Source organism: Paramisgurnus dabryanus, chromosome 5 (genome assembly GCF_030506205.2).
Source record: "Paramisgurnus dabryanus chromosome 5, PD_genome_1.1, whole genome shotgun sequence".
NCBI classification, from domain to species: Eukaryota; Metazoa; Chordata; class Actinopteri; order Cypriniformes; family Cobitidae; genus Paramisgurnus; species Paramisgurnus dabryanus.
In genome coordinates this window covers 20,798,080-20,821,873 of record NC_133341.1, presented here as the reverse complement: position 1 = coordinate 20,821,873, position 23,794 = coordinate 20,798,080, and the positions used below count along the sequence as shown (strand labels likewise).

Sequence of the window (23,794 nt, the reverse complement as noted above, 5' to 3'; positions counted from 1 at the left end):
TCCAGTCAATTCTGACTTGCCTCGATTCATTTCGAGGGAAGAACGCGGTCCCGCTGAAACAATTTCAAAAGCTCCTGGGGCATATGGTAGCAGCCGCGGCTGTGACACCGCTCGGGCTGCTCCATATGAGACCGATTCAGTGTTGGCTTCACGATCGAGTACCGAGGAGAGCGTGGCGCGCCGGCATTCACCGTGTAACCATTACACCTGCGTGTCGCTTAACATTCCCCCCGTTGTCAGACCCCGCGTTTCTCAGGGCCGGTGTGCCCATGAGACAGGTCTCTTGGCATGCTGTTGTCCACACAGATGCGTCCAACACGGGATGGGGAGCCACATAAGACGGGCTTGCAGCTTCAGGGGTGTGGACAGCACCCCAGCTGCAATGGCATATCAATTGCCACGAGTTGTGGGCTGTATATCTGGGACTTGTACGCTTCGCTACAGAGCTGCGAGGAAAGGATGTATTAGTTCGCACCGACAGCAATGCGACTGTTGCGTATATCAACCGTCAAGGCGGTTTGTGCTCTCGTCACCTGCCGCATCTCGCTCGTCATCTCCTCCTTTGGAGTCAGAAGCATCTGAGGTCCCTTCGTGCCATTTACATTCTGGGTTCGCTCAATACAGCGGCAGACGCGCTTTCCCGAGCTGCGCGCCCCGGTGAATGGCGACTCCACCCCCAGACGGTTCAGCTAATTTGGAAGAAGTTCGGTCATGCGCAGATAGATCTGTTTGCGTCGCCGGACAATACCCATTGTCGCCGCGAGAATGCGTCATCAATGTGGTGCTCTTATATCTTCAACACCGGTTGGAGCATAGGCTGTCACCCTCCACCAGAAAAGTTGTTTTATGCTATTATAGCAACATTACACACTAATTAGGGTTTAAAAAATGGGATCAGGAAGAACGTGACCTTTAAGTTTTTGTCAATGAAAACTCTGACCCTGCTCGCATTGGCCTCCGTGAAGAGAGAAGGGGACCTACACGCATTCTCCGTTGACGATTCGTGCCTTCAGTTTGGTCCTGCTGTCTCGAGCGTGACACTTAGAGATAGGCCAGGCTACGTGCCCAAAGTTCCCACCACTCCCTTCAGGGATCAGGTGGTGAGCTTGCAAGCGTGCCCCCAAAGGAGGCAGACCCAACCATGGCTTTGTTGTGCCCCGTACGCGCACTGCGACTCTACGTGGATCGCACGCAAAGCCTCAGGACCTCAGACCAGCTCTTTGTCTGTTATGGTGGTCAGTAGAGAGGGAAAGCTGTCACTAAGCAGAGGATGTCTCATTGGATAGTTGATAATATCGCCCTTGCTTATAATCTGCAGGGCATTCCTTGTCCTTTTAATTTGAGAGCGCACTCCACTAGGAGTGTTGCCTCATCTTGAGCTCTCGCTTGTGGTTCCTCGCTAACAGACATCTGCAGAGCTGCTGGTTGGGCTGCTGGTTGAACGTGTTCTTTCCTAATCAGGGGGAGCACGGAGAACAGACTCGCACGTCGGCTTGCAGCCTCCGACTGTTGCTTCACAATAAGTGTCAGTATGGAAGGCCTTTAGGACAAAAATGTATAATGGTTTGATTTGTCCTTCCTCCGCTGCCCTGGCAGCTGATGTTGCGGAGCATTGGCTGTCAACCTTTCACTAGCTGTATTCTTGCGAACCTATGTGTTGGGCTTGGGCATCCACATTGCATCCCCTACGCAGGGTTCCTTTGTGAGTATTTTTCTGTGGGGTTAATCCTACTAGCCCACGTTTCCCTCAGCAGAGCACAGCTTTGCTTACACAGCCACGGCTGTCTATTCCTCAACTACGGTTGTCTTTCGCCCACCATTTGCCCTTAACGGGGCGGTGGCTTCCGCAGCGTTACTATCCCGCTCAGATAGGGCGCTTCCCAGTTGCTGGCACTACTGTGAGGTTAAAGGAACATCTAGTGCCCGGCCTTCTGCCTTAATCCTATTCTCCATCTCCTTAAGTGGAATCGGAGGGCTTTTTTGCAGACACTAGAAGAGGTCAGCTCCAGTGGCGTTTTGGTAGGGATTCTCAATTCGTCGGTCACGACGTAACGTCGTAGTGACCGACTGAAAGGGAACGTCTCGGTTATGGATGTAACCCTCGTTCCCTGAAGGAGGGAACGGAGACGTCATGTCCCGTCGCCACAGGGCTGCTCCCTGCTGTCACGGCCAGTCATACTCTCCCGGTTTTCTCAGCGAAAAGAAGCTCATTTCGTATTCTGCAGCTGCGGCATATATATGCACCTGGCGGGGCGGCGCCAGCATTATGCAAATACCTCAATGCCAAGTTCATTGGCGTTTTAGTAGTTATCGAAGCAGATTGGTCTCTCTAAGCGAGTTCCCAATTCGCCGGTCATGACATGACGTCTCCGTTCCCTCCTTCAGGGAACGAGGGTTACATCCGTAACCGAGGTGATCTCTGCTGTAACCAATGGCCAGAATTTAGAATAGGGAGTTGAAGTCACATGCAAAGCCATTGTAATTTGTTTTAAAAGTTAAAGGCAGCAAATATTTTTTTATAATGTAGGATCTTTTTTTATTTGCACTGATTTGTGTTCATAAAGTTAATAATTACATTTTTTATTGCAAAATAACAGCAAAGTAAACGGGGTAAAGGTTATTTTCTCATCTTATTTAAGGACACAGCTTTATACTGAAGTTCAGTTTGGGGAGAGAGACGACAGCTGGTTGTACAGGTGGGAAATCTGTTCATATAGATAAGGAATTCTATAGAGTAGATAGATAAATCCTATACTTCTATAGATAGATACATACATTTGAGCTGCAGCAGGGAGTGTGGGACATGACACAGAATGTGTTTTGTCGCTAATAGTTTATTGAAGCATTTGTTGCATTTTATTGTGTCACCAAAATGTGTTTCTGTTATGTTTCTTCAGGGCCTGATATTAATACATTAACATGAAGAGGAGCATCATATATTTCTGGATTTGTTCTTTGGTAATCTTTCATCCAATCGTCCATGGACAGAATGAAGCTGCATCACAGATTTCCGACAATCTCCCATTATTGTTGTCCATGAACAACGATTTTGGTTTTCGCCTGTACAAGGCTCTTTCGGCAATACCCGAGAATCAGTCCAAGAATATTTTCTTCTCTCCAATAAGTGTGTCAATGGCTCTTTCTGCACTGTCTTTAGGAGCTGGTGGTGAGACCAAACAGCAGCTTCACCAGGGCATTGGCCATAACAGCTCTGTCTTAAGCACTGAAGAAATGCACAAGACATATCAAAGTCTCTTGGAGGAAATCAACCGGAAGACAGGGGTGGACATTGATGTCGGTACCGCTGTTTACATGAGCGACACGTTAAAGTCCCATCCTGAGTTTTTTGAGAAGGTAAAGCAGTTTTACCTGTCAGAAGGCTTCTCTGTGGACTTCAGTGCCAAAGAAACCGTAGAAAAGATTAATGCATATGTAAAGGAGAAAACACACGGCAAAATAGATAATGTTGTTCAAGATCTAACTCCTGATATGAAGATGATCCTTCTCACTTACATATATTTTAAAGGTAAACCATATGCATGTATAAAAGTAAGAGGCTCTGGTAGTTTTATCTTTTCTAACAATAACACTGCTTCTTTCTCAAGGAAAATGGGACATTCAATTTGACCCAAAGATGACCCATGAGCGTAAATTTCATGTGGACGCTGAGACAACCGTTCAAGTACAAATGATGCATGAAAACGATGAATTCAAAGTTTTTTATGACACACACCTCTCCACTAAAGTCCTTGCTCTCGACTACAATGACTCGTTCTCCATGTTTCTGGCTCTCCCAGACAAATCCATCACTGATCTGGAAGCGGCTATTAGTCATAGAGACTTTGAAAAGTGGAAAAATGGAGTTTCGAAAAGGTTTATTTTTACTTTTTTCCCCACTGACCTTTGAACTGCAAAAAATATAGAAATATATTTAATAGAAATATATATTGTATTAGAAATAAAAGTTTATGTTCTTACCATTCTCAAGAGACTTTAACTCAGGCACTTTGTTTTTGTCTTTTAGAATCGTTGACGTCTATGTCCCCAAGTTGTCTCTTAAAACCTCATATAACCTAAAGGAGATTTTGAAAGGGATGGGAATACATGAAATATTCACGGGTAATGCCAACTTCACAAGACTGTCAGCAGAAGGTTTGTCTGTTTCAGAGGTAAGGGATATTTTTGTTAGTTACACCATATTTGATTTGCTATAAGTGCTATCAATCCTCTTTATTTAGTTTGTTTGAATGTTAAAATGGACTTTCTGATTTGTTTTTAGGTATTGCATGAAGCGGCTCTGGATGTAGATGAAGAAGGAACCACTGCAGCAGCCGTGACTGTGATTGGAGAAAGATCTGCTCGTCCCAATCCAATGAACGTTTTTTTATTCGACCATCCATTTATGATCTTCATCGTTGATCACCAAAACTCAATCCTCTTTATGGGAAAAATTGTCAACCCAGCAGCGAAGTAGTGTCGACATTCAAGATGTTGTAACCAGCATGAGCCAGCAGATGGCCTTGATGTAATGATTTTTTGGCTGACCTATCTGCAGATTGTTCAAATGTTGACATGATGTTGTAACAAATAGCAACTTCCGACAATACACTGTCTGTAAAAGTTATCTACATACAGTCAAAACATGTCAATCATTAAAAAAGACTGATGCCTCTGTACATTTACTAGTTTAAATGTGTTTTTTAATCACATTTTCTTCCATACATTATCAAAAAAGGTACAAAGCTTTTCTGTCACTAGGCTGGTACCCTTAAAGGTTCATTTTTGTACATTTATGGGTAAACAACACATAATGTTGTACCTTTTGGGGTATAATATTATATCCTAAAGACCTGTTGTGTACCTTAAGGAACAATTTTGTACCAGTTAATCCAATGAACGTAACATACCATACATTGCCATAACATACAGTTGCCATAACATACAAGACCATATGTTGTCCTAATGTAAAAGACCTTTCACCATTCTGATCTGTTTGGTTACAAAACCCTGCAAAAATAATACTTATATAGTAACAATAAAATAATTTGTAAGCTCTTGTGGGCCACATAAAATGTTGGGTGGATTTGTAGGCCTTGAGATTAACTTCTACTGTTTACTAACAGTAAATGATGACGTGGAGGGGGATGGTGATGGGAGGAGTAATGAGAGACAGGATCACTGAAGGGTTTTAAGAGTGAAAAATGAGATGATGGTGAGATTCTGTACTATAGATGTTAAGCCTGTAGGTGACTTAATTTAGCTGTCTCTGTACGGTGAAGGGACCGATGTAACAAGGACTTAGCTTACGCCAGGGCTGGCGAAGGCGAATGTCCTGAGTGGAAAGCCAAAGATTCTGGCCAGGTTGGTACTGGGGTGGATTAAAGTGATGACGGTTAAATTGGTCTTTGTGCCTCCGCAAAGCCTGTTGGAGATGTACGTAAGCCGAGTCCCAAATCCTCTCGCCATGATGGAACCAGTAGTCGACAGCTGGAACCACCGCGGGGCTCACCAGACCAGGGGAAAAGAGGAGGTTGGTAACCCAGAATACACTGAAAGGGGGTGAGCCCTGTGGTGGATTGTCAAATGGAATTCTGGGTGTATTCAGCCCAGGGAAGATAGCGGCTCCAGCTGACCTGGTTTTGGTGGCAGTAGGTACGGAGGTAGCGACCGATTTCTTGGATCTTATACTCAGTCTGGCCATTAGTTTGAGGGTAGTATCCTGAAGACAAGCTGACAGTGACCCTGAAGAGTTTGAAGAAAGCCTGCCATACTTTGAGATGAGCTGGGGTCCACGGTCAGATACAATATCCTCTGGGATGCCAAAGTTACGGAATACCTGGTTGAAGAGCGCCTCAGCTGTTTCGAATGTGGTAGGGAGCTTGGTTAGAGAAAACATTTTACACCCCTTGGAGAACCAGTCCACAACAACTAGGACGCAGGTGAAATTTTGGGATTTGGGTAGATCAGTCATGAAATCCACCCTTAGGTGAGACCAAGGCTGTTGTGGTATGGGAAGAGGTACAAGTTTGCCCATGAGTAGTCTTCTAGGGGTATGGTTATGGCACAGACTGAGCATCCTATAACGTGCTGGGAAACATCTTGGGAGATGGACAGCCACCAGTCCTGTTGACTGAGGAGCGAGAGGGTACGCCTGTTACCTAAATGTCCAGAGCCCGGAGTGGAGTGTGCAGAGTCCAGGAGTTCGTTACGTAGGTGTTTGGGTATGAAGATGAGATTCTCTGGGACTTCTGGCGGAGCAGGATGAAGGAGGTTTTCCTGGGTGATCTGTTCGTCGAGATCCCAAATGATCGGGCTGATGAACATGGCTGGAGAGAGAATGGGCTTGGATAGGAGGTCTTCTGAAGATAAATTATGTAGATGAGAGAGGATATCAGCTTTAAGGTTCTTGCTTCCTGGTCTGTAGGTTACATTGAAATTAAAGCGAGTTAAGAAAAGGGCCCAATGGGCCTGGCGCGGGTTTAATCTATTAGCCTCACGAAGGTATTCCAGATTGCGATGGTCGGTAATGACTTCAAAAGGATGATTGGCTCCCTCCAGCCAATGCCTCCACTCCTCTAGTGCGAGTAGTTCCCGATTACCAATATCATTGTTCCGCTCCGCCAGGGACAACTTTTTGGAGAAGAAGGCACATGGATGAAGTACTGCTCTGGCTCCAGTGGAGGAGGTGTCGAATTCAACAATGATAGAGAGATCTGGATTAGGAAGGATTAGAAATGGTTCGGAATGGAAGGCTTCTTTTAAGCGATAAAAAGGCTGCGTTTTAGGGGTCAAGGACAGAGATTTTGGTCGACCCTTTAAGGATGAGGTTAGGGGTGCACTGATAACACTGTAATTATTGATAAATCTTCAATAGAAATAGGTGAATCCAAGGAATCGCTGGAGATCCTTTACAGAAGTGGTTTGTAGTTACAAATGGTTTCCACTTTCCTCTGATCCATCTGTACTCCATGTTGGTTAATGATGTAACCAAGAAACTGTACTTTGAGGGTGTGAAACTCGTAATTTTCAACTTCAAGTATAGTTGGTGTTTCCTCAGCTTTTCCAGGACAAGGGTGAAGTGATGTTGATGTTCCGAGAGGGAAGTAGAGTAAATGAGAATGTTGTCTATATAAACTATCACAAGCCTGTTGAGGTATTCCCAAAAGACTCCATTCATGTACCCCTGGAAGACAGCCGGCGAGTTGAAGATTCTGAAGGGTATGACCCGGTATTCATAGTGACCTGAGGGTGTTACATACGCTGTCTTCCACTCGTCACCTCAATGAATGCGGATCAAGTTGAAGGCCCTGTGCAGGTCAAACTTTGAGGAGATACGAGCCCCACACTGCAGTTCCAGAGTGGCGAGGACCAGAGGAAGGGGGTAATTAAACTTCACAGTTTGGGAGTTAAGATGTCTATAGTTGATGCACGGCCTCAACCCTCCGGTAGCAGTTTGATGTCACAGTCCCATGGCCGGTGTGGTGGTAGTTTGGTAGCCAACTGTTTGCTAAACACATCCTGGAACCCCCTGTATTCAACAGGTATCTCCATTTGGTGCTGAACCGGGGGACTCTCTATGGTAGTGGATCCGATAGGGAGTTCTGAGATGGTAAACAGGACTGGAAACAGCTTTCTCCCCAACTAATAACCTCACCGGTTCGCCAGTTGATGGTGGGTTGATGTTGAGCCATCCAAGGACGTCCCAGGATGAGCTCTGCGGTGGATTCCTCCAGCACCATGAATGAGACATTCTCAATGTGCAAACATCCAATACGGAGGGTTAATGTGGGGGTGAAGTAGCAAATTCAACCTCGACCCAGCTGTTTTCAATGGATGGTTTGAACTCTGATGGCATGAATGGTGGTTGCGTTGTTTGCGGATATTTAATTTTTGTAGAAGTTGTGTGGAGATGAAGATCCTGCAGATCCAGATGCAATGAGGGCTTTCGCTGAGACACAAACACGGGAGGTTAATAGATGCACTGTAGTATGATTTAAAACTTCTACATGAGGAAGATTCTGAGCAAAACTTACCGCCGGGCGTGGATGTCGAACTGGGCTCTTGATGGGGCACAGGTGATAAAGATTAATACTCAGGGGAGAGTGAACGAGTGGGAGGAGTGAATGATGGGATCCTGACAATGGAGAAGCCATTTAAATGTTTTTTTAACATATGTTCATTTAAATGTTTTGTAATGTAGTGTTTTAAACACATGTTTAGTAAAATTAAGTAATCTAACTGTCATTTATATGTTATTGAAAGTCTTTAAAATATTTATAGGTAAAAAAGGACAAGTTAAATTATTTGTACTGCAGACTCAATATATTGGTAATGAATTATCTAAGAGTTTGTCACGGAGTGACTAGATCGGGCAATCACCACAACACGCCATGGAGGAAGATAAAAGAGAGAAGGTAGATGTTATTGGGGGGGGTCGATCTCGGGCGAGTGAACTTCCGCCTTGGGCAACACAATGAAGACCAGCCTCTGAAGAGTCCGCAGGCTCCGCTGATCCGGCGACCGCTAGGTAGCGGGCGGAAAGAGTGCGGGGCTGGTCCGGGCGAAAGGACGGCGTGGTTGTGTATAGGAAGTTACTTGTCAGAGTGAAGTTGGATTGCGTTGGATATACGCTGCGGATGCCGGCTGGGTTGTGAGACGTTCGGGTGCTGGAATACGTGGTTCTGCTGCGGCTGGGAGCTGTGGAGAAGGAACACTGTTCAACAGTCGAGTAAGAATCTCTTGAAGGGAAACGTACTTATTGGCACCTTTGGTGTGTTGTTGTCCTCATGGAGGATTGGGAGCTCTGTGTCCACGGCGTTGTTTCCATGGGAGACGCCCTGCGAGAGAGATTGAGAGAGAGGCCGATTGGAATCCCGCCAACTGTGAGTAACAGGGAAATCAGCAACTAACCTCAATGCTTGTATGTTAAAGGAGAGTGCAACCCATTTCTAAGCGGCCCCACTAGATGTGTGCAGCAGGTGGGCGAGCCGAGAGGCGTGCGTATTGAGAGAGAGATCGACTGGAGACCGCCAACTTGGCCCCACTAGATGTGTGAAGCAGGTGGGCGAGCCGAGAAGTGTGTGTATTAAGAGAGAGATCGACTGGAGACCGCCAACTGTGAGTAACAGTACATCAACAATTAATATTGAATGCTTGTATGTTAAAGGAGAGTGTAACCGGTTTTAAGCGGCCCCACTAGACGTGTGCAGTAGGTGGGCGAGCCGACGGGTGTGTATCAAACTACTCTGGACTGTGCGAGTTTACCATCAGGTTGAGGCGCTGTGCTGCATGGCTTGTACCATCCAACCCAGCTACCCAGGCCCAGGTCCACCTGGAGAGGAGTACGGACCCTAACTTATTCACTGGAGTGTGTGCGGTGCAACGAGTGAGTGATTGAACCTGATGTGAGTACACAAAGCTTTCTTGAAGTGTTGTGCTTTGTCCTTGTCGTCCGTACTCACCTTAGGAGGGCCTTGGACCTCTGTGGAGGCCATCCGGGGGCCGCCACGACGGTGTGTGCCCAACCCACCCAGATACGCTCTGTAGCGGTGTCCAGCCGGAGTCACGTCGAAACCCCGAGACTTTTTAAATTCCCTTTCCCCATTTCCCCCCTTCAGTTTTAAATAATTTAAATAAAGGTTCTACTTTTATATTTTACTCATCTCTGGTTTGTCTGGTCATTGGGGTGCTTTGGGACCTCCTCGAGGTGGAACTAGGAGGAGCGTGATCCGCGACAGGGGCGGTCCGCTTCTCCGACCTGTGACATTTATATTTCTGCAAATATCACATTCATAATGTTAAAATTGCTAATTTATCAGATCATTTTATCCAAACAACAGTGCAATCTACACATTTCTTTATCAGCATGTGTGCTCCTTTTAGATTGAACCCATGACCTTTGCAATTCCAACACAATGCCCCATCATGAACCCCAGGTGCCTCATTTACGAAGCTTGTATTTCTGCTGTAACCAATGGTCAGAATTTAAAATAGGACTTTAAAGTCACTTGCAAAGTCATTGTAATTTGTTTTAAAAATGAAAGGCAGCAAAGTATTTTTTATAATGTAGGATCTTTTTTTGTTTGCACTGATTTGTTTTAATAAAGTTAATAATTACAGTTTCATTGCAAAATAACTGCAAAGTTAACAGAGTAAAGGTTATTTTCTCATCGTATTTAAGGACACAGCTTTATACTGCAGTTCAGTTTGGGGAAAGAGACATCATTGGTTGTTCAGGTGGGAAATCTGTTCATATAGATGAGGAATTCTATAGAGTAGATAGATAATTCCTATACTTCTATAGATAGATACATACATTTGAGCTGCAGCAGGGAGTGTGGGACATGACACAGAATATGTTTTGTTTGTCGCTAATAGTTTATTGAAGCATTTGTTGCATTTTATTGTGTCACCAAAATGTGTTTCTGTTATGTTTCTTCAGGGCCTGATATTAATACATTAACATGAAGAGGAGCATCATATATTTCTGGATTTGTTCTTTGGTAATCTTTCATCCAATCGTCCATGGACAGAATGAAGCTTCATCACAGATTTCCGACAATCTCCCATTATTGTTGTCCATGAACAATGATTTTGGTTTTCGCCTGTACAAGGCTCTTTCAGCAATACCCGAGAATCAGTCCAAGAATATTTTCTTCTCTCCAATAAGTGTGTCAATGGCCCTTTCTGCACTGTCTTTAGGAGCTGGTGGTGAAACCAAACAGCAGCTTCACCAGGGCATTGGCCATAACAGCTCTGCCTTAAGCACTGAAGAAATGCACAAGACATATCAAAGTCTCTTGGAGGAAATCAACCAGAAGACAGGGGTGGACATTGATGTCGGTACCGCTGTTTATCTGAGCGACACTTTTAAGTCCCATCCTGAGTTTTTTGAGAAGGTAAAGCAGTTTTACCTTTCAGAAGGCTTCTCTGTGGACTTTAGTGCCCAAGAAACCGTAGAAAAGATTAATGCATATGTAAAGGAGAAAACACACGGCAAAATAGATAACGTTGTTCAACATCTAACTCCTGATATGAAGATGATCCTTCTCACTTACATATATTTTAAAGGTAAACCAAATGCATGTATAAAAGTAAGAGGCTCTGGTAGTTTTATCTTTTCTAACAATAACACTGCTTCTTTCTCAAGGAAAATGGGACATGCCATTTGACCCAAAGATGACCCATGAGAGTAAATTTCATGTGGACCCTGAGACAACCGTTCAAGTACAAATGATGCATGAAAACGATGAATTCAAAGTTTTTTATGACACACACCTCTCCACCAAAGTCCTTGCTCTCGACTACAATGACTCGTTCTCCATGTTTCTGGCTCTCCCAGACAAATCCATCACTGATCTGGAGGCGGCTATTAGTCGTCAAGACTTTGAAAAGTGGAAAAACGAAGTTTCAAAAAGGTTTATTTTTTACTTTTTTCCCCACTGACCTTTAAACTAAAAATATATTACATTAGAAATAAAAGTTTATGTTCTTACCATTCTCAAGAGACTTTAACTCAGGCACTTTGTTCTGTCTTTTAGAAAAGTTCACGTCTATGTCCCCAAGTTGTCTCTTAAAACCTCATATAACCTAAAGGAGATTTTGAAAGGGATGGGAATACATGAAATGTTCACGGGTAATGCCGACTTCACAAGACTTTCAGCAGAAGGTTTGTCTGTTTCAGAGGTAAGGGATATTTTTGTTAGTTACACCATATTTGATTTGCTATAAGTGCTATCAATCCTCTTTATTTAGTTTGTTTGAATGTTAAAATGGACTTTGTGATTTGTTTTTAGGTGTTGCATAAAGCGGCTCTGGATGTAGATGAAGAAGGAACCACTGCAGTAGCCGTGACTATGATTGGAGTAGGATCTGCTGCTCCCAATCCAATGAACTTTTTTAGATTTGACCGTCCATTTTTGATCTTCATTGTTGACCACCAAAACTCAATCCTCTTTATGGGAAAAATTGTCAACCCAGCAGCGAAGTAGTGTCGACATTCAAGATGTTGTAACCAGCGTGAGCCAGTAGATGGCCTTGATGTAATGATTTCTTTGGCTGACATTTCTGCAGTTTGTTCAAATGTTGACATGATGTTGTAACAAATAACAAGTTCTGATAATAGACTGCTTGTAAACGTTACAGTCAAAACATGTCAATCATTTAATAAAGACTGATGCGTCTTTACATTTAGTTTTAAATGTCTTTTTTTAAACCACATTTTCTCCCATACATTGTCATAAAAGGAACAAAGCTTTTCTGTCGCTAGGCTGGTACCCTTAAAGGTTTATTTTTGTACCTTTATGAGAATACAACACATAATGTTGTACCTTTTGGGGTATAATATTATACCCTAAAGACCTGTTGTGTACCTTAAGGAACAATTTTGTACCAGTAAATTTTTAGGTGTAGAAAACAGTTAACTTTTCATTTAAAGGTACACAATAGATCTTTAAGGTAAAGTACCCCAAAAGGTCACCATTGTATTATGTTTATACATAAAAACATTCAAAACGAAACATTAGCGTACCCCCATGGCCATGGACCTTTTTTCTGACAGTGTATGATAAACTCTGACAGGTTTAAAAAGACAATAATAAATGTTTATGTTGTGTTGCCCTAACGTAACATTCCATACATTAGCATAATGTAACATACCATACAGTATGTTGTCCTAATGTAACAGACCTTTCACTGTTCTGATCTGTTAGGTTACAAAACCCTGCAAAAATAATACTTATAGTAACAATAAAATAATATGTAAGCTCTTGTGGGCCACATAAAATGGTGGGTGGATTTGTAGGCCTTCAGACTGACACCCCTGTTTTATTGCAATTTTCTCTTTATGGAATTCAAATATTTTTGTATATTCCCATTCAAAATATCAATTACAAAATATTTAAACTAAATGGTTTATGCTTTCACTAATTTGATAAGAATATATTTATATGAATATTTTGCCCGATGTTGTTAAACGCGGAAATGCGCTACAGAGTGCTGATATCGAAATACAGCAACTACTCCATCTGACAAAACCTTGCACGCCTGCACAATTCAGAGATGACATCCTCGTTCAAGTTATGAAGAAGCCATTTAAATGTTTATTTTAATATATGTTCATTTAAATATTTTGTAATGTAATGTTTTAAACACTTTAAGTAAAATTCCAACTCTAAGTCATGTCATATATATATGTTATTAAAAGTCTTTAAAATATTTATAGTTTAAAAATGACAAGTTAAATTAGTTGTACTGCAGATTCCATTTATTGGTAATGAATTCTCTAAGAATTTATATTTCAAGTTTTGACTGCAAGTGGCAGATTCATAATGTTGGAATTGCTCATTTATCAAATGATGTTATCCAAACAACAGTGCAATCTACAAATTTCTTTATCAGCATGTCTGCTCCTTTTAGATTGAACCCATGACCTTTGCAATTCAAACACAATGCCCCATCATGAACCCCAGGTGCCTCATTTACGAAGCGTGTATCTCTGCTCTAACCAATGGCCAGAATATAAAATAGGAAGTTAAAGTCACTTGCAAAGCCATTGTAATTTGTTTTAAAAAATAAAAGGCAGCAAAATATTTTTTAAATAATGTAGGATCTTTTTTGTTTGTACTGATTTGTGTTCATAAAGTTAATAATTACAGTTTCATTGCAAAATAACAGCCACGCAAACAGAGTAAAGGTTATTTTCTCATCTTATTTAAGGACACAGCTTTATACTGCAGTTCAGTTTGGGGAAAGAGACGACAGCTGGTTGTACAGGTGAGAAATCTGTTCGTGAGGAATTTTATAGAGTAGATAGATAATTCTTATACTTCTATAGATAGATACATACATTTGAGCTGAGAGAAAGCAGGGAGTGTGGGACATGACACAGAATATGTTTTGTTTGTCGCTAATAGTTTATTGAAGCATTTGTTGCATTTTATTGTGTCACCAACATTTGTGTCTGTTATGTTTCTTCAGGGCCTGATATTAATACATTAACATGAAGAGGAGCATCATATATTTCTGGATTTGTTCTTTGGTAATCTTTCATCCAATCGTCCATGGACAGAATGAAGCTTCATCACAGATTTCCGACAATCTCCCATTATTGTTGTCCATGAACAATGATTTTGGTTTTCGCCTGTACAAGGCTCTTTCAGCAATACCCGAGAATCAGTCCAAGAATATTTTCTTCTCTCCAATAAGTGTGTCAATGGCCCTTTCTGCGCTGTCTTTAGGAGCTGATGGTGAAACAAAACAGCAGCTTCACCAGGGCATTGGCCATAACAGCTCTGTCTTAGGCACTGAAGAAATGCACAAGACATATCAAAGTCTCTTGGAGGAAATCAACCAGAAGACAGGGGTGGACATTGATGTCGGTACCGCTGTTTACATGAGCGACACGTTAAAGTCCCATCCTGAGTTTTTTGAGAAGGTAAAGCAGTTTTACCTGTCAGAAGGCTTCTCTGTGGACTTCAGTGCCAAAGAAACCGTAGAAAAGATTAATGCATATGTAAAGGAGAAAACACACGGCAAAATAGATAACGTTGTTCAAGATCTAACTCCTGATATGAGGATGATCCTTCTCACTTACATATATTTGAAAGGTAAATCAAATGCATGTATAAAAGTAAGAGGCTCTGGTAGTTTTATCTTTTCTAACAATAACACTGCTTCTTTCTCAAGGAAAATGGGACATGCCATTTGACCCAAAAAAGACCCATGAGAGTAAATTTCATGTGGACCCTGAGACAACCGTTCAAGTACAAATGATGCATGAAAACGATGAATTCAAAGTTTTTTATGACACACACCTCTCCACTAAAGTCCTTGCTCTCGACTACAATGACTCGTTCTCCATGTTTCTGGCTCTCCCAGACAAGTCCATCACTGATCTGGAGGCAGCTATTAGTAGTCAAGACTTTGAAAAGTGGAAAAATGGGGTTTCAAAAAGGTTTATTTTTACTTTTTTCCCCACTGACCTTTGAACTGCAAAAAATATAGAAATATATTTATTAGAAATAGGCTATATATTATATTAGAAATAAAAGTTCATGTTCTTACCATTCTCAAGAGACTTTAACTCAGGCAATTTTTTTTTTTTTTAGAAAAGTTAAAGTCTATGTCCCCAAGTTGTCTCTTAAAACCTCATATACCCTAAAGGAGATTTTGAAAGGGATGGGAATACATGAAATGTTCACGGGTAATGCCGACTTCACAAGACTTTCAGCAGAAGGTTTGTACGTTTCAGAGGTAAGGGAATTTTTTGTTAGTTTTTATTGTATACATCATATTTTATTTGCTGCACGTACTTAAAATTCTCTTTATTTTTTTCGTTTAAAATTATGAATTGTTTTTAGGTATTGCATAAAGCGGCTCTGGATGTAGATGAAGAAGGAACCACTGCAGCAGCCGTGACTGTAGTTATGATAGAAACTACTTCTTTCAATCCAATGAACTTTTTTAGATTTGACCGTCCATTTATGATCTTTATCGTTGACCACCGAAACTCAATCCTCTTCATGGGAAAAATTGTCAACCCAGCAGAGAAGTAGTGACGACATTCAAGATGTTGTAACCAGCATGAGCCAGCAGATGGCCTTGATGTTATGATTTTTTTGATGACCTTTCTGCAGTTTGTTCATTGACATGATGTTGTAACAAATAGCAACTTCTGTTAATACACTGTCTGTTAACGTTATCTACATACAGTCAAAACATGTCAATCATTTAATAAAGACTGATGCGTCTGAACATTTACTAATTTTTAACCAAAATTTCTCTTATAGATTGTCAAAAAAGGTACAAAACTGTACCTTTTCTGTCGCTAGGCTGGTACCCTTAAAGGTTCATTTTTGTACCTTTATGAGTATACAACACATAATGTTGTACCTTTTGGGGTATAATATTATACCCTAAAGACCTGTTGTGTACCTTAAGGACCAATTTGGTACCGGTAATTGTTAGGTGTACAAAACAGTTAACTGTTCCTTTAAAGGTACACAATAGATTCTTCAGGTAAAGAACCCTTTATGTTTAGTATACATAAAAAAAGGTCGCTGGGGGTACCCTAATGTTTCATTTTGTACGTTTTTATGATAAACTCTGATATAAAATAATTTGAAAGCTCTTGTGGGCAAAATAAAATGGTGGGTGGATTTATAGGCCTTCAGATTGACACCCCTGTTTTATTGCAATTTTCGCTATGGAATTCAAATATTTTTGTATATTCTCATTTAAGCTATCAATTACAAAATGTTTAAAGTAAATGGTTTATGCTTTCAATAAGTTGATAAGAATATATTTATATGAACATTTGGCCCGATGTTGTTAAACACGGAAATTGAAGAGTTTGAAGAAAGCCCGCCATACTTAAGAGATGAGCTGGGGTCCACGGTCAGATACAATATCCTCTGGGATGCCAAAGTTACGGAATACCTGGTTGAAGAGGGCCTCAGGTGTTTTGAAGGTGGTAGTGAGGGAACATTTTACATCCCTTTGGAGAACCGGTCCACAACAACTAGGACACAGGTGAAATTTTGGGAATTGGGTAGATCGGTCATGAAATCCACCCCTAGGTGAGACCAAGGCTGTTGTGGTATGGGAAGAGGTACAAGTTTGCCCATAAGTAGTCTTCTAGGGGTATGGTTATGGCACAGACTAAGCATCCTATAATGTGCTGGGAAACATCTTGGGAGATGGACAGCCACCAGTCCTGTTGACTATAAGGGGGAGAGGGTACGCCTGCTACCTAGATGTCCAGAGCCCGGAGTGGAGTGTGCAGAGTCCAGGAGTTCGTTATGTAGGTGTTTTGGTGTGAAGATGAGATTCTCAGGGATTTCTGGCGGAGCAGGATGAAGGAGGTTTTCCTGTGTGATCTGTTCGTCGAGATCCCAAATGATCAGGCTGATGAACATGGTTGGAGGGAAAATGGGCTCGAATAGGAGGTCTTCTGATATAAATTATGTAGATGAGAGAGGATATCAGCTTTAAGTTTTTTGCTTTCTGGTCGGTAGGTTACAGTGAAATTAAAGCGGGTGAAGAAAAGGGCCCAATGGGCCTGGCACAGGTTTAATCTATTAGCCTCACGCAGGTATTCCAGATTGCGATGGTCAGTAATGACTTCAAATGGATGATTGGCTCCCTCCAGCCAATGCCTCCACTCCTCTAGTGCGAGCTTGAAGGCGAGTAGTTCCTGATTACCTATATCATAGTTCCGCTCCGCCGGGGACAACTTTTTGGAGAAGGCGACCCATGGATGAAGTACTGCTCTGGCTCCAGTGGAGGTGTCTACTTCAACGATGAAAGAGATATCTGGATTAGGATGGATTAGAACTGGTTGGAATGGAAGGCTTCTTTGAGGCGATCAAAGGCTGCGTTTTAGGGGTCAAGGACAGGGATTTGGGTCGACCCTTTAAGGATGAGGTTAGGGTGCACTGATAACACTGTAATTATTGATAAATCTTCTATAGAAATAGGTGAATCCAAGGAATCGCTGGAGATCCTTTACAGAAGTGGTTTGTAGTTACAAATGGTTTCCACTTTCCTCTGATCCATCTGTACTCCATGTTGGTCAATGATGTAGCCAAGAAACTTTACCTTGAGGTGTGAACCTTGCACTTTTCAACTTCAAGTATAGTTGGTGTTCTCTCAGCTTTTCCAGGACAAGGGTGACGTGACGTTGATGTTCCGAGAGGGAAGTAGAATAAATGAGAATGTCATCTATATAAACTATTACAAGCCTGTTGAGATATTCCCAAAAGACTCTATTCATGTACCCCTGGAAGACAGCCGGCGAGTTGAAGATTTTGAAGGGCGTGACCCGGTATTTATAGTGACCTGAGGGTGTTGCCAACGCCGTCTTCCACTCGTCACCACGACGAATGGGGATCAAGTTGAAGGCCCTGTGCAGGTGAAGCTTTGAGGAAATACAAGCCCCACACTGCAGTTCCAGAGCGGCGAGAACCAGAGGAAGGGGGTAATTAAACTTCACAGTTTGGGAGTTAAGATGTCTATAGTTGATGCACGGCCTCAACCCTCCAGTAGCAGTTTGATGTCACAGTCCCATGGCCGGTGTGGTGGTAGTTTGGTAGCCAACTGTTTGCTAAACACATCCTGGATCCCCCTGTATTCAACAGGTATCTCCATTTGGTGCTGAACCGGGGGACTCTCTATGGTAGTGGATCCGACGGGGAGTTCTGAGATGGTAAACAGGACTGGAAACAGCTTTCTCCCCAACTAATAACCTCACAGGTTCGCCAGTTGATGGTGGGTGGATGTTGAGCCATCCAAGGACATCCCAGGATGAGCTCTGCTGTGGATTCCTTCAGCACCATGAATGAGACATCCTCAATGTGCAAACATCCAATACGGAGGGTTAATGTGGGGGTGAAGTTGCAAATTCAACCTTGACCCAGCTGTTTTTCCTGGATGGTTTGAACTCTGATGCCTTGGTGGTAGCGTTGTTTGCGGATGTTTCATTTTTGTAGAAGTTGGGTGGAGATGAAGATCCCCGCAGATCCAGAGGCAATGAGGGCTTTCGCTGATACACAAACACGGGAGGTTAATAGATGCACTGTAGTACGATTTAAAACTTATACATGAGGAAGAATCTGAACAGAACTTACCGCCGGGCGTGGATGTCAAACTGGACAGTCTGTGATGATATGTTTGTCACCCCCACACCAGAGTTTCTGCCAAATATGACGTTGATATTCTGAGGAGGATAGGTGAGTAGAATCAACTGGCATAGGTTCAGGTGCTAGAGGAGCCATAGAGGGGGTCAAGAGCGGAGGAAGAGCCGCGGTGGTGACATCATCACAGGCTGATAGACATTGAGAGACAAAAATGGTTTTCTGGATGAGGTTTGCAAGACCCATGGTGTTAGCATAGACCACTATAATATAATAATAATAATAATAATAATAACTTTATTTTTATATAGCGCCTTTAAAGTAGCTTCTCAAGGCGCTTTACATAACAGAAAATAAGAAAAAAAACGCACACAAAATGAAACAAGTAATGCATACATACATGTAAAAATAAAACAAGTAAATGCATACGTACATGTAAAAATGAAACTAGTAATGCATACATACATGTAAGAACTATGAGCTGACAGACATTAGCGTAGAGACAGTGATGAAAAGTTGTGATTAGAGAGGTCTCATTCCAGCCACTAGATGCTGCCAGAGTGTAGTGCGTAGTTACTCACCGAGAGTTTCCCTTGATGTTGATGAAGAGTTGGTCGTGAATGGAGAGATCTGCTACAGTTTGGCCATAGACTTCCTTGAAGTGCTGAATGAAACTAGACAGAGATTTTTATACAGGGCATCCATAGGGATTGGGCCCACTGGAGAGCTTGTCCAGACAGCAATGAAATTACAAAAGCCACTCGTAAAGAATCGTTAAAAAACTGATGTGCTTGCATTTGGAAGTATACGGATACTTGCAGCAAAAAAAAAAAAACGCTGCAATCGGGCATGTGACTAGCAGAGGCAGCTGATGAGACATCAGTGGGTCAGCTTGAATGTGTTGAAGCATCGAAAATAAATTTTGGTCCAAAAATAGCAAGAATTACGACTTTATTCAGCATGGTCTTCTCTTTCGATTCTGTTGTGAACCCGTGAAGTCACATGACTGTAGTGACGCGGCTGACCTGTCCCTCAGACATGTTTGCTAAGTTTTTTTTTCAAACTTACAGCGTCCATCTCCCCAGACTGTAAACAAAATCGGGCGCACAAAACAAAAGAAAAAAAGAAGCTAGGGCGGAACAAATAACAGTCAGCCGCATCACTGGCTTGCTCGACTTTATGTGACGCTGCAGTCGGACAAAACGTCAAAGTACCGCGAGAGCTCTTCAAGAAATCTTACGGAGTAGTTTAATTTCGACTTGTTCTTGCTGTACTTTGACGTCATCTGTCTGTCAATTCTTGCAGCGCAGCATGAATTCAAACTCATATAAGTTACACAGAGATCGTTGAATTCTTTATATAATTGGCTACATGTTTTGTCTATCAATATTTTCCATGAAGTCATTGGCTGATGGAGGAACGAGCGAGCGATTGGTAAGATCTCTAAAGGACGTCACATTTTTGACGGCGCTGTTTGGATTATCCTACCTCCCTATTTTAAATACAAACTTTGAAGGCTGGTTTATGTGTTTAACGGAACGTAAATTACCGGAATGTAATCGCATATACCCTTACATGTTACGATGTAAATAGTCCTCAGATTGTATATTATATTCTTTTACCAGACGGGCATGCGAAATCCGATGTAAACAATAGACTATATATCTATATTTTACGGATTATACGCATTTGTGGACAAAAATGGTCATTGGATTATTCACACATTTGAAACAGACTGGATTCGACTTAAGATCGCTACAAAGGTAAAAAGTTCTGTTTATTTTTCATCCGGACTTCGGTCACAAAATACTACATATGATGCTAGAACATCTGTAACTCAAAACGGCTTTACAGGGGGTATGGCTAAGCTAAATGAAATGTAAATGAGCCCTATTGTCTCTCCAGCCAGGGAAAAGTGTTAACTTTTCTTTCTCAAATTTCTCAGCATTCTCTTTCTTGAATATGTTATATTCAAATGGCCACAACTTCTCCAAATCTTATCAGATTTCCATGTGTTACACATCGTTGGAAAGCTTAGAAACTGCACTTAATAACTCAAAATGCCCCAGATCCGACTTGTGTCACTACTTTCCGTGACTGTTCACTTATTAGCGGCATCTGGTCTCGGGTAATTTAAAATGAATGTGTTTTTGCAGAATGGACCCGAAAACCCGAACTCTCTTGTGTATGTGCGTCAATGTCCTTTTTAAACCTCTCCTCTGTTTGCCAAGAGCGCTTGCGACATTGTGTGGCTGGTGGTAGGTTAATTTTCGTTGAGACAGACATGTCAGTCAATGTCCATTTAAGCAGTTATCTGGGTTATGGGTGTCATCAACAAATGGAGCTGCTCGCCAAATTGGTTGCAAGACCAGTGGGGTTTCTTTCTGTCTGACTGCTACGTGCTGGCTGCAGACTGCACACCCATGGGTGCCGTTCACATTCGGGTCCAGTTGGGTTGAAAAAAAGCCACTGGTTCGGGTCGAACTCGGGTCTAATTTTCTCGAGTTTGTCTCGGGTCGGGTCTTTCTTTTTTATATATATATATTTACGCACGTCGGGTTCGGGTACAAAGTGATTCGGGTCATTCCTCATTTACGGAGCGTGTATCTCTGCTGTAACCAATGGTCAGAATTTAAAATAGGAAGTTGAAGTCACTTGCAAAGCCATTGTAATTTGTTTTAAAAATGAAAGGCAGCAAAGTATTTTTTATAATGTAGGATCTTTTTTGTTTGCACTGATTTGTTTTAATAAAGTTAATAATTACAGTTTCATTGCAAAATAACAGCAAAGTAAACAGAGTAAAGGTTATTTTCTCATCGTATTTAAGGACACAGCTTTATACTGCAGTTCAGTTTGGGGAAAGAGACGACAGCTGGTTGTACAGGTGGGAAATCTGTTCATATAGATGAAGAATTCTATAGAGTAGATAGATAAATCCTATACTTCTATAGATAGATACATACATTTAAGCTGCAGCAGGGAGTGTGGGACATGACACAGAATATGTTTTGTTTGTCGCTAATGAAGCATTGGTTGCATTTTATTGTGTCACCAAAATGTGTTTCTGTTATGTTTCTTCAGGGCCTGATATTAATACATTAACATGAAGAGGAGCATCATATATTTCTGGATTTGTTCTTTGGTAATCTTTCATCCAATCGTCCATGGACAGAATGAAGCTGCATCACAGATTTCCGACAATCTCCCATTATTGTTGTCCATGAACAACGATTTTGGTTTTCGCCTGTACAAGGCTCTTTCGGCAATACCCGAGAATCAGTCCAAGAATATTTTCTTCTCTCCAATAAGTGTGTCAATGGCCCTTTCTGCACTGTCTTTAGGAGCTGGTGGTGAGACCAAACAGCAGCTTCACCAGGGCATTGGCCATAACAGCTCTGTCTTAGGCACTGAAGAAATGCACAAGACATATCAAAGTCTCTTGGAGGAAATCAACCAGAAGACAGGGGTGGACATTGATGTCGGTACCGCTGTTTATCTGAGCGACACATTTAAGTCCCATCCTGAGTTTTTTGATGAGGTAAAGCAGTTTTACCTTTCAGAAGGCTTCTCTATGGACTTCAGTGCCAAAGAAACCGTAGAAAAGATTAATGCATATGTAAAGGAGAAAACACACGGCAAAATAGATAACGTTGTTCAACATCTAACTCCTGATATGAAGATGATCCTTCTCACTTACATATATTTTAAAGGTAAACCAAATGCATGTATAAAAGTAAGAAGCTCTGGTAGTTTTATCTTTTCTAACAATAACACTGCTTCTTTCTCAAGGAAAATGGGACATGCCATTTGACCCAAAGATGACCCGTGAACATACATTTCATGTGGACCCTGAGACAACCGTTCAAGTACAAATGATGTATGAAAACGATAAATTCAAAGTTTTTTATGACACACACCTCTCCACCAAAGTCCTTGCTCTCGACTACAATGACTCGTTCTCCATGTTTCTGGCTCTCCCAGACAAATCCATCACTGATCTGGAGGCGGCTATTAGTCGTCAAGACTTTGAAAAGTGGAAAAATGGGGTTTCAAAAAGGTTTATTTTTACTTTTTTTCCCCACTGACCTTTGAACTGCAATAAATATAGACATATCTTCAAGTTCATGTTCTTACCATTCTCAAGAGACTTTAACTCAGGCACTTTGTTTTTTTGTTTTTAGAAAAGTTCACGTCTATGTCCCCAAGCTGTCTCTTAAAACTTCATATACCCTAAAGGAGATTTTGAAAGGAATGGGAATACATGACATTTTCACGGGTAATGCCGACTTCACAAGACTTTCAGCAGAAGGTTTGTCCGTTTCAGAGGTAGGGGACATTTTTTTTGTTAGTTGCACCATACTATCTACATCATATTTTATTTGCTGTAAGTACTTTCAATCCTCTTAATTTTTTGGTTTGAATTATGAATTGTTTTTAGGTATTGCATAAAGCGGCTCTGGATGTAGATGAAGAAGGAACCACTGCAGCAGCCGTGACTACAATTCTATTGGGATCTGCTGGTCCCAATCCAATGAACTTTTTTGTATTCGACCGTCCATTTATGATTTTCATCGTTGACCACCAAAACTCAATCCTCTTTATGGGAAAAATTGTCAACCCAGCAGCGAAGTAGTGTCGACAATTAAGATGTTGAAACCGGCGTGAGCCAGCAGATGGCCTTGATGTAATGATTTCTTTGGCTGACCTTTCTGCAGTTTGTTTAAATGTTGACATGATGTTGCAACAAATAGCAACTTCTGATAATATACTGTCTGTAAACTTTATCTACATACAGTCAAAACATGTCAATAATTTAATAAAGACTGATGCGTCTGAACATTTACTAGATTAAATGTCTTTTTTCAATCACATTTTCTCCTATACATTGTCAAATAAAGTACAAAGCTTTTTGTCGCTAGGCTGGTACCCTTAAAGGTTCATTTTTGTATATTTATGGGTATACAACACATAATGTTGTACCTTTTGGGGTATAATATTATACCCTTAAGACCCGTTGTTTACCTTAAGGAACAATTACCAGTAATTTTTTAGGTGTAAAAAACAGTTAACTGTTCCTTAAAAGGTACACAATATAATCTTAAGGAAATTACACCACAAGGTACACCATTGTTGAAAAAAAGTGAAAAACATTAGGGTACCCC

At 41.6% G+C, this 23,794-nt stretch overlaps 4 protein-coding genes across 5 annotated transcripts; all 4 read left to right on the top strand.

Annotated features, from left to right (window-relative positions):
• Positions 1-2,620: 2,620 nt before the first annotated feature.
• Positions 2,621-4,676, top strand: LOC135732312 (serpin A3-3-like). The gene is made up of 5 exons (XM_065250257.2): positions 2,621-2,696; positions 2,898-3,526; positions 3,606-3,873; positions 4,025-4,169; positions 4,280-4,676. Exons 2-5 carry the CDS (start codon positions 2,920-2,922, stop codon positions 4,472-4,474), a joined length of 1,215 nt encoding a protein of 404 aa, XP_065106329.1. The 5' UTR covers positions 2,621-2,696; positions 2,898-2,919; the 3' UTR covers positions 4,475-4,676.
• A 4,422-nt stretch (positions 4,677-9,098) lies between these two features.
• Positions 9,099-12,186, top strand: LOC135732311 (serpin A3-2-like). Of its 2 annotated transcripts, none has more exons than XM_073814693.1 (5): positions 9,099-9,117; positions 10,442-11,070; positions 11,150-11,417; positions 11,541-11,685; positions 11,796-12,186. In XM_073814693.1, exons 2-5 carry the CDS (start codon positions 10,464-10,466, stop codon positions 11,988-11,990), a joined length of 1,215 nt encoding a protein of 404 aa, XP_073670794.1. In that variant the 5' UTR covers positions 9,099-9,117; positions 10,442-10,463; the 3' UTR covers positions 11,991-12,186. The 2 variants fall into 2 exon arrangements, with proteins under 2 accessions (XP_073670794.1, XP_065106328.1); XM_065250256.2 differs by lacking the exon at positions 9,099-9,117 and adding an exon at positions 10,162-10,236.
• A 1,441-nt stretch (positions 12,187-13,627) lies between these two features.
• LOC135732309 (serpin A3-1-like) lies at positions 13,628-15,759 on the top strand. The gene is made up of 5 exons (XM_065250254.1): positions 13,628-13,773; positions 13,978-14,606; positions 14,686-14,953; positions 15,108-15,252; positions 15,360-15,759. The coding sequence occupies exons 2-5, from the start codon at positions 14,000-14,002 to the stop codon at positions 15,552-15,554; spliced, it is 1,215 nt and encodes a 404-aa protein (XP_065106326.1). The 5' UTR covers positions 13,628-13,773; positions 13,978-13,999; the 3' UTR covers positions 15,555-15,759.
• A 5,658-nt stretch (positions 15,760-21,417) lies between these two features.
• Positions 21,418-23,475, top strand: LOC135732310 (corticosteroid-binding globulin-like). Its single transcript, XM_065250255.2, has 5 exons — positions 21,418-21,516; positions 21,714-22,342; positions 22,422-22,689; positions 22,814-22,958; positions 23,071-23,475. Exons 2-5 carry the CDS (start codon positions 21,736-21,738, stop codon positions 23,263-23,265), a joined length of 1,215 nt encoding a protein of 404 aa, XP_065106327.1. The 5' UTR covers positions 21,418-21,516; positions 21,714-21,735; the 3' UTR covers positions 23,266-23,475.
• Positions 23,476-23,794: the final 319 nt, after the last annotated feature.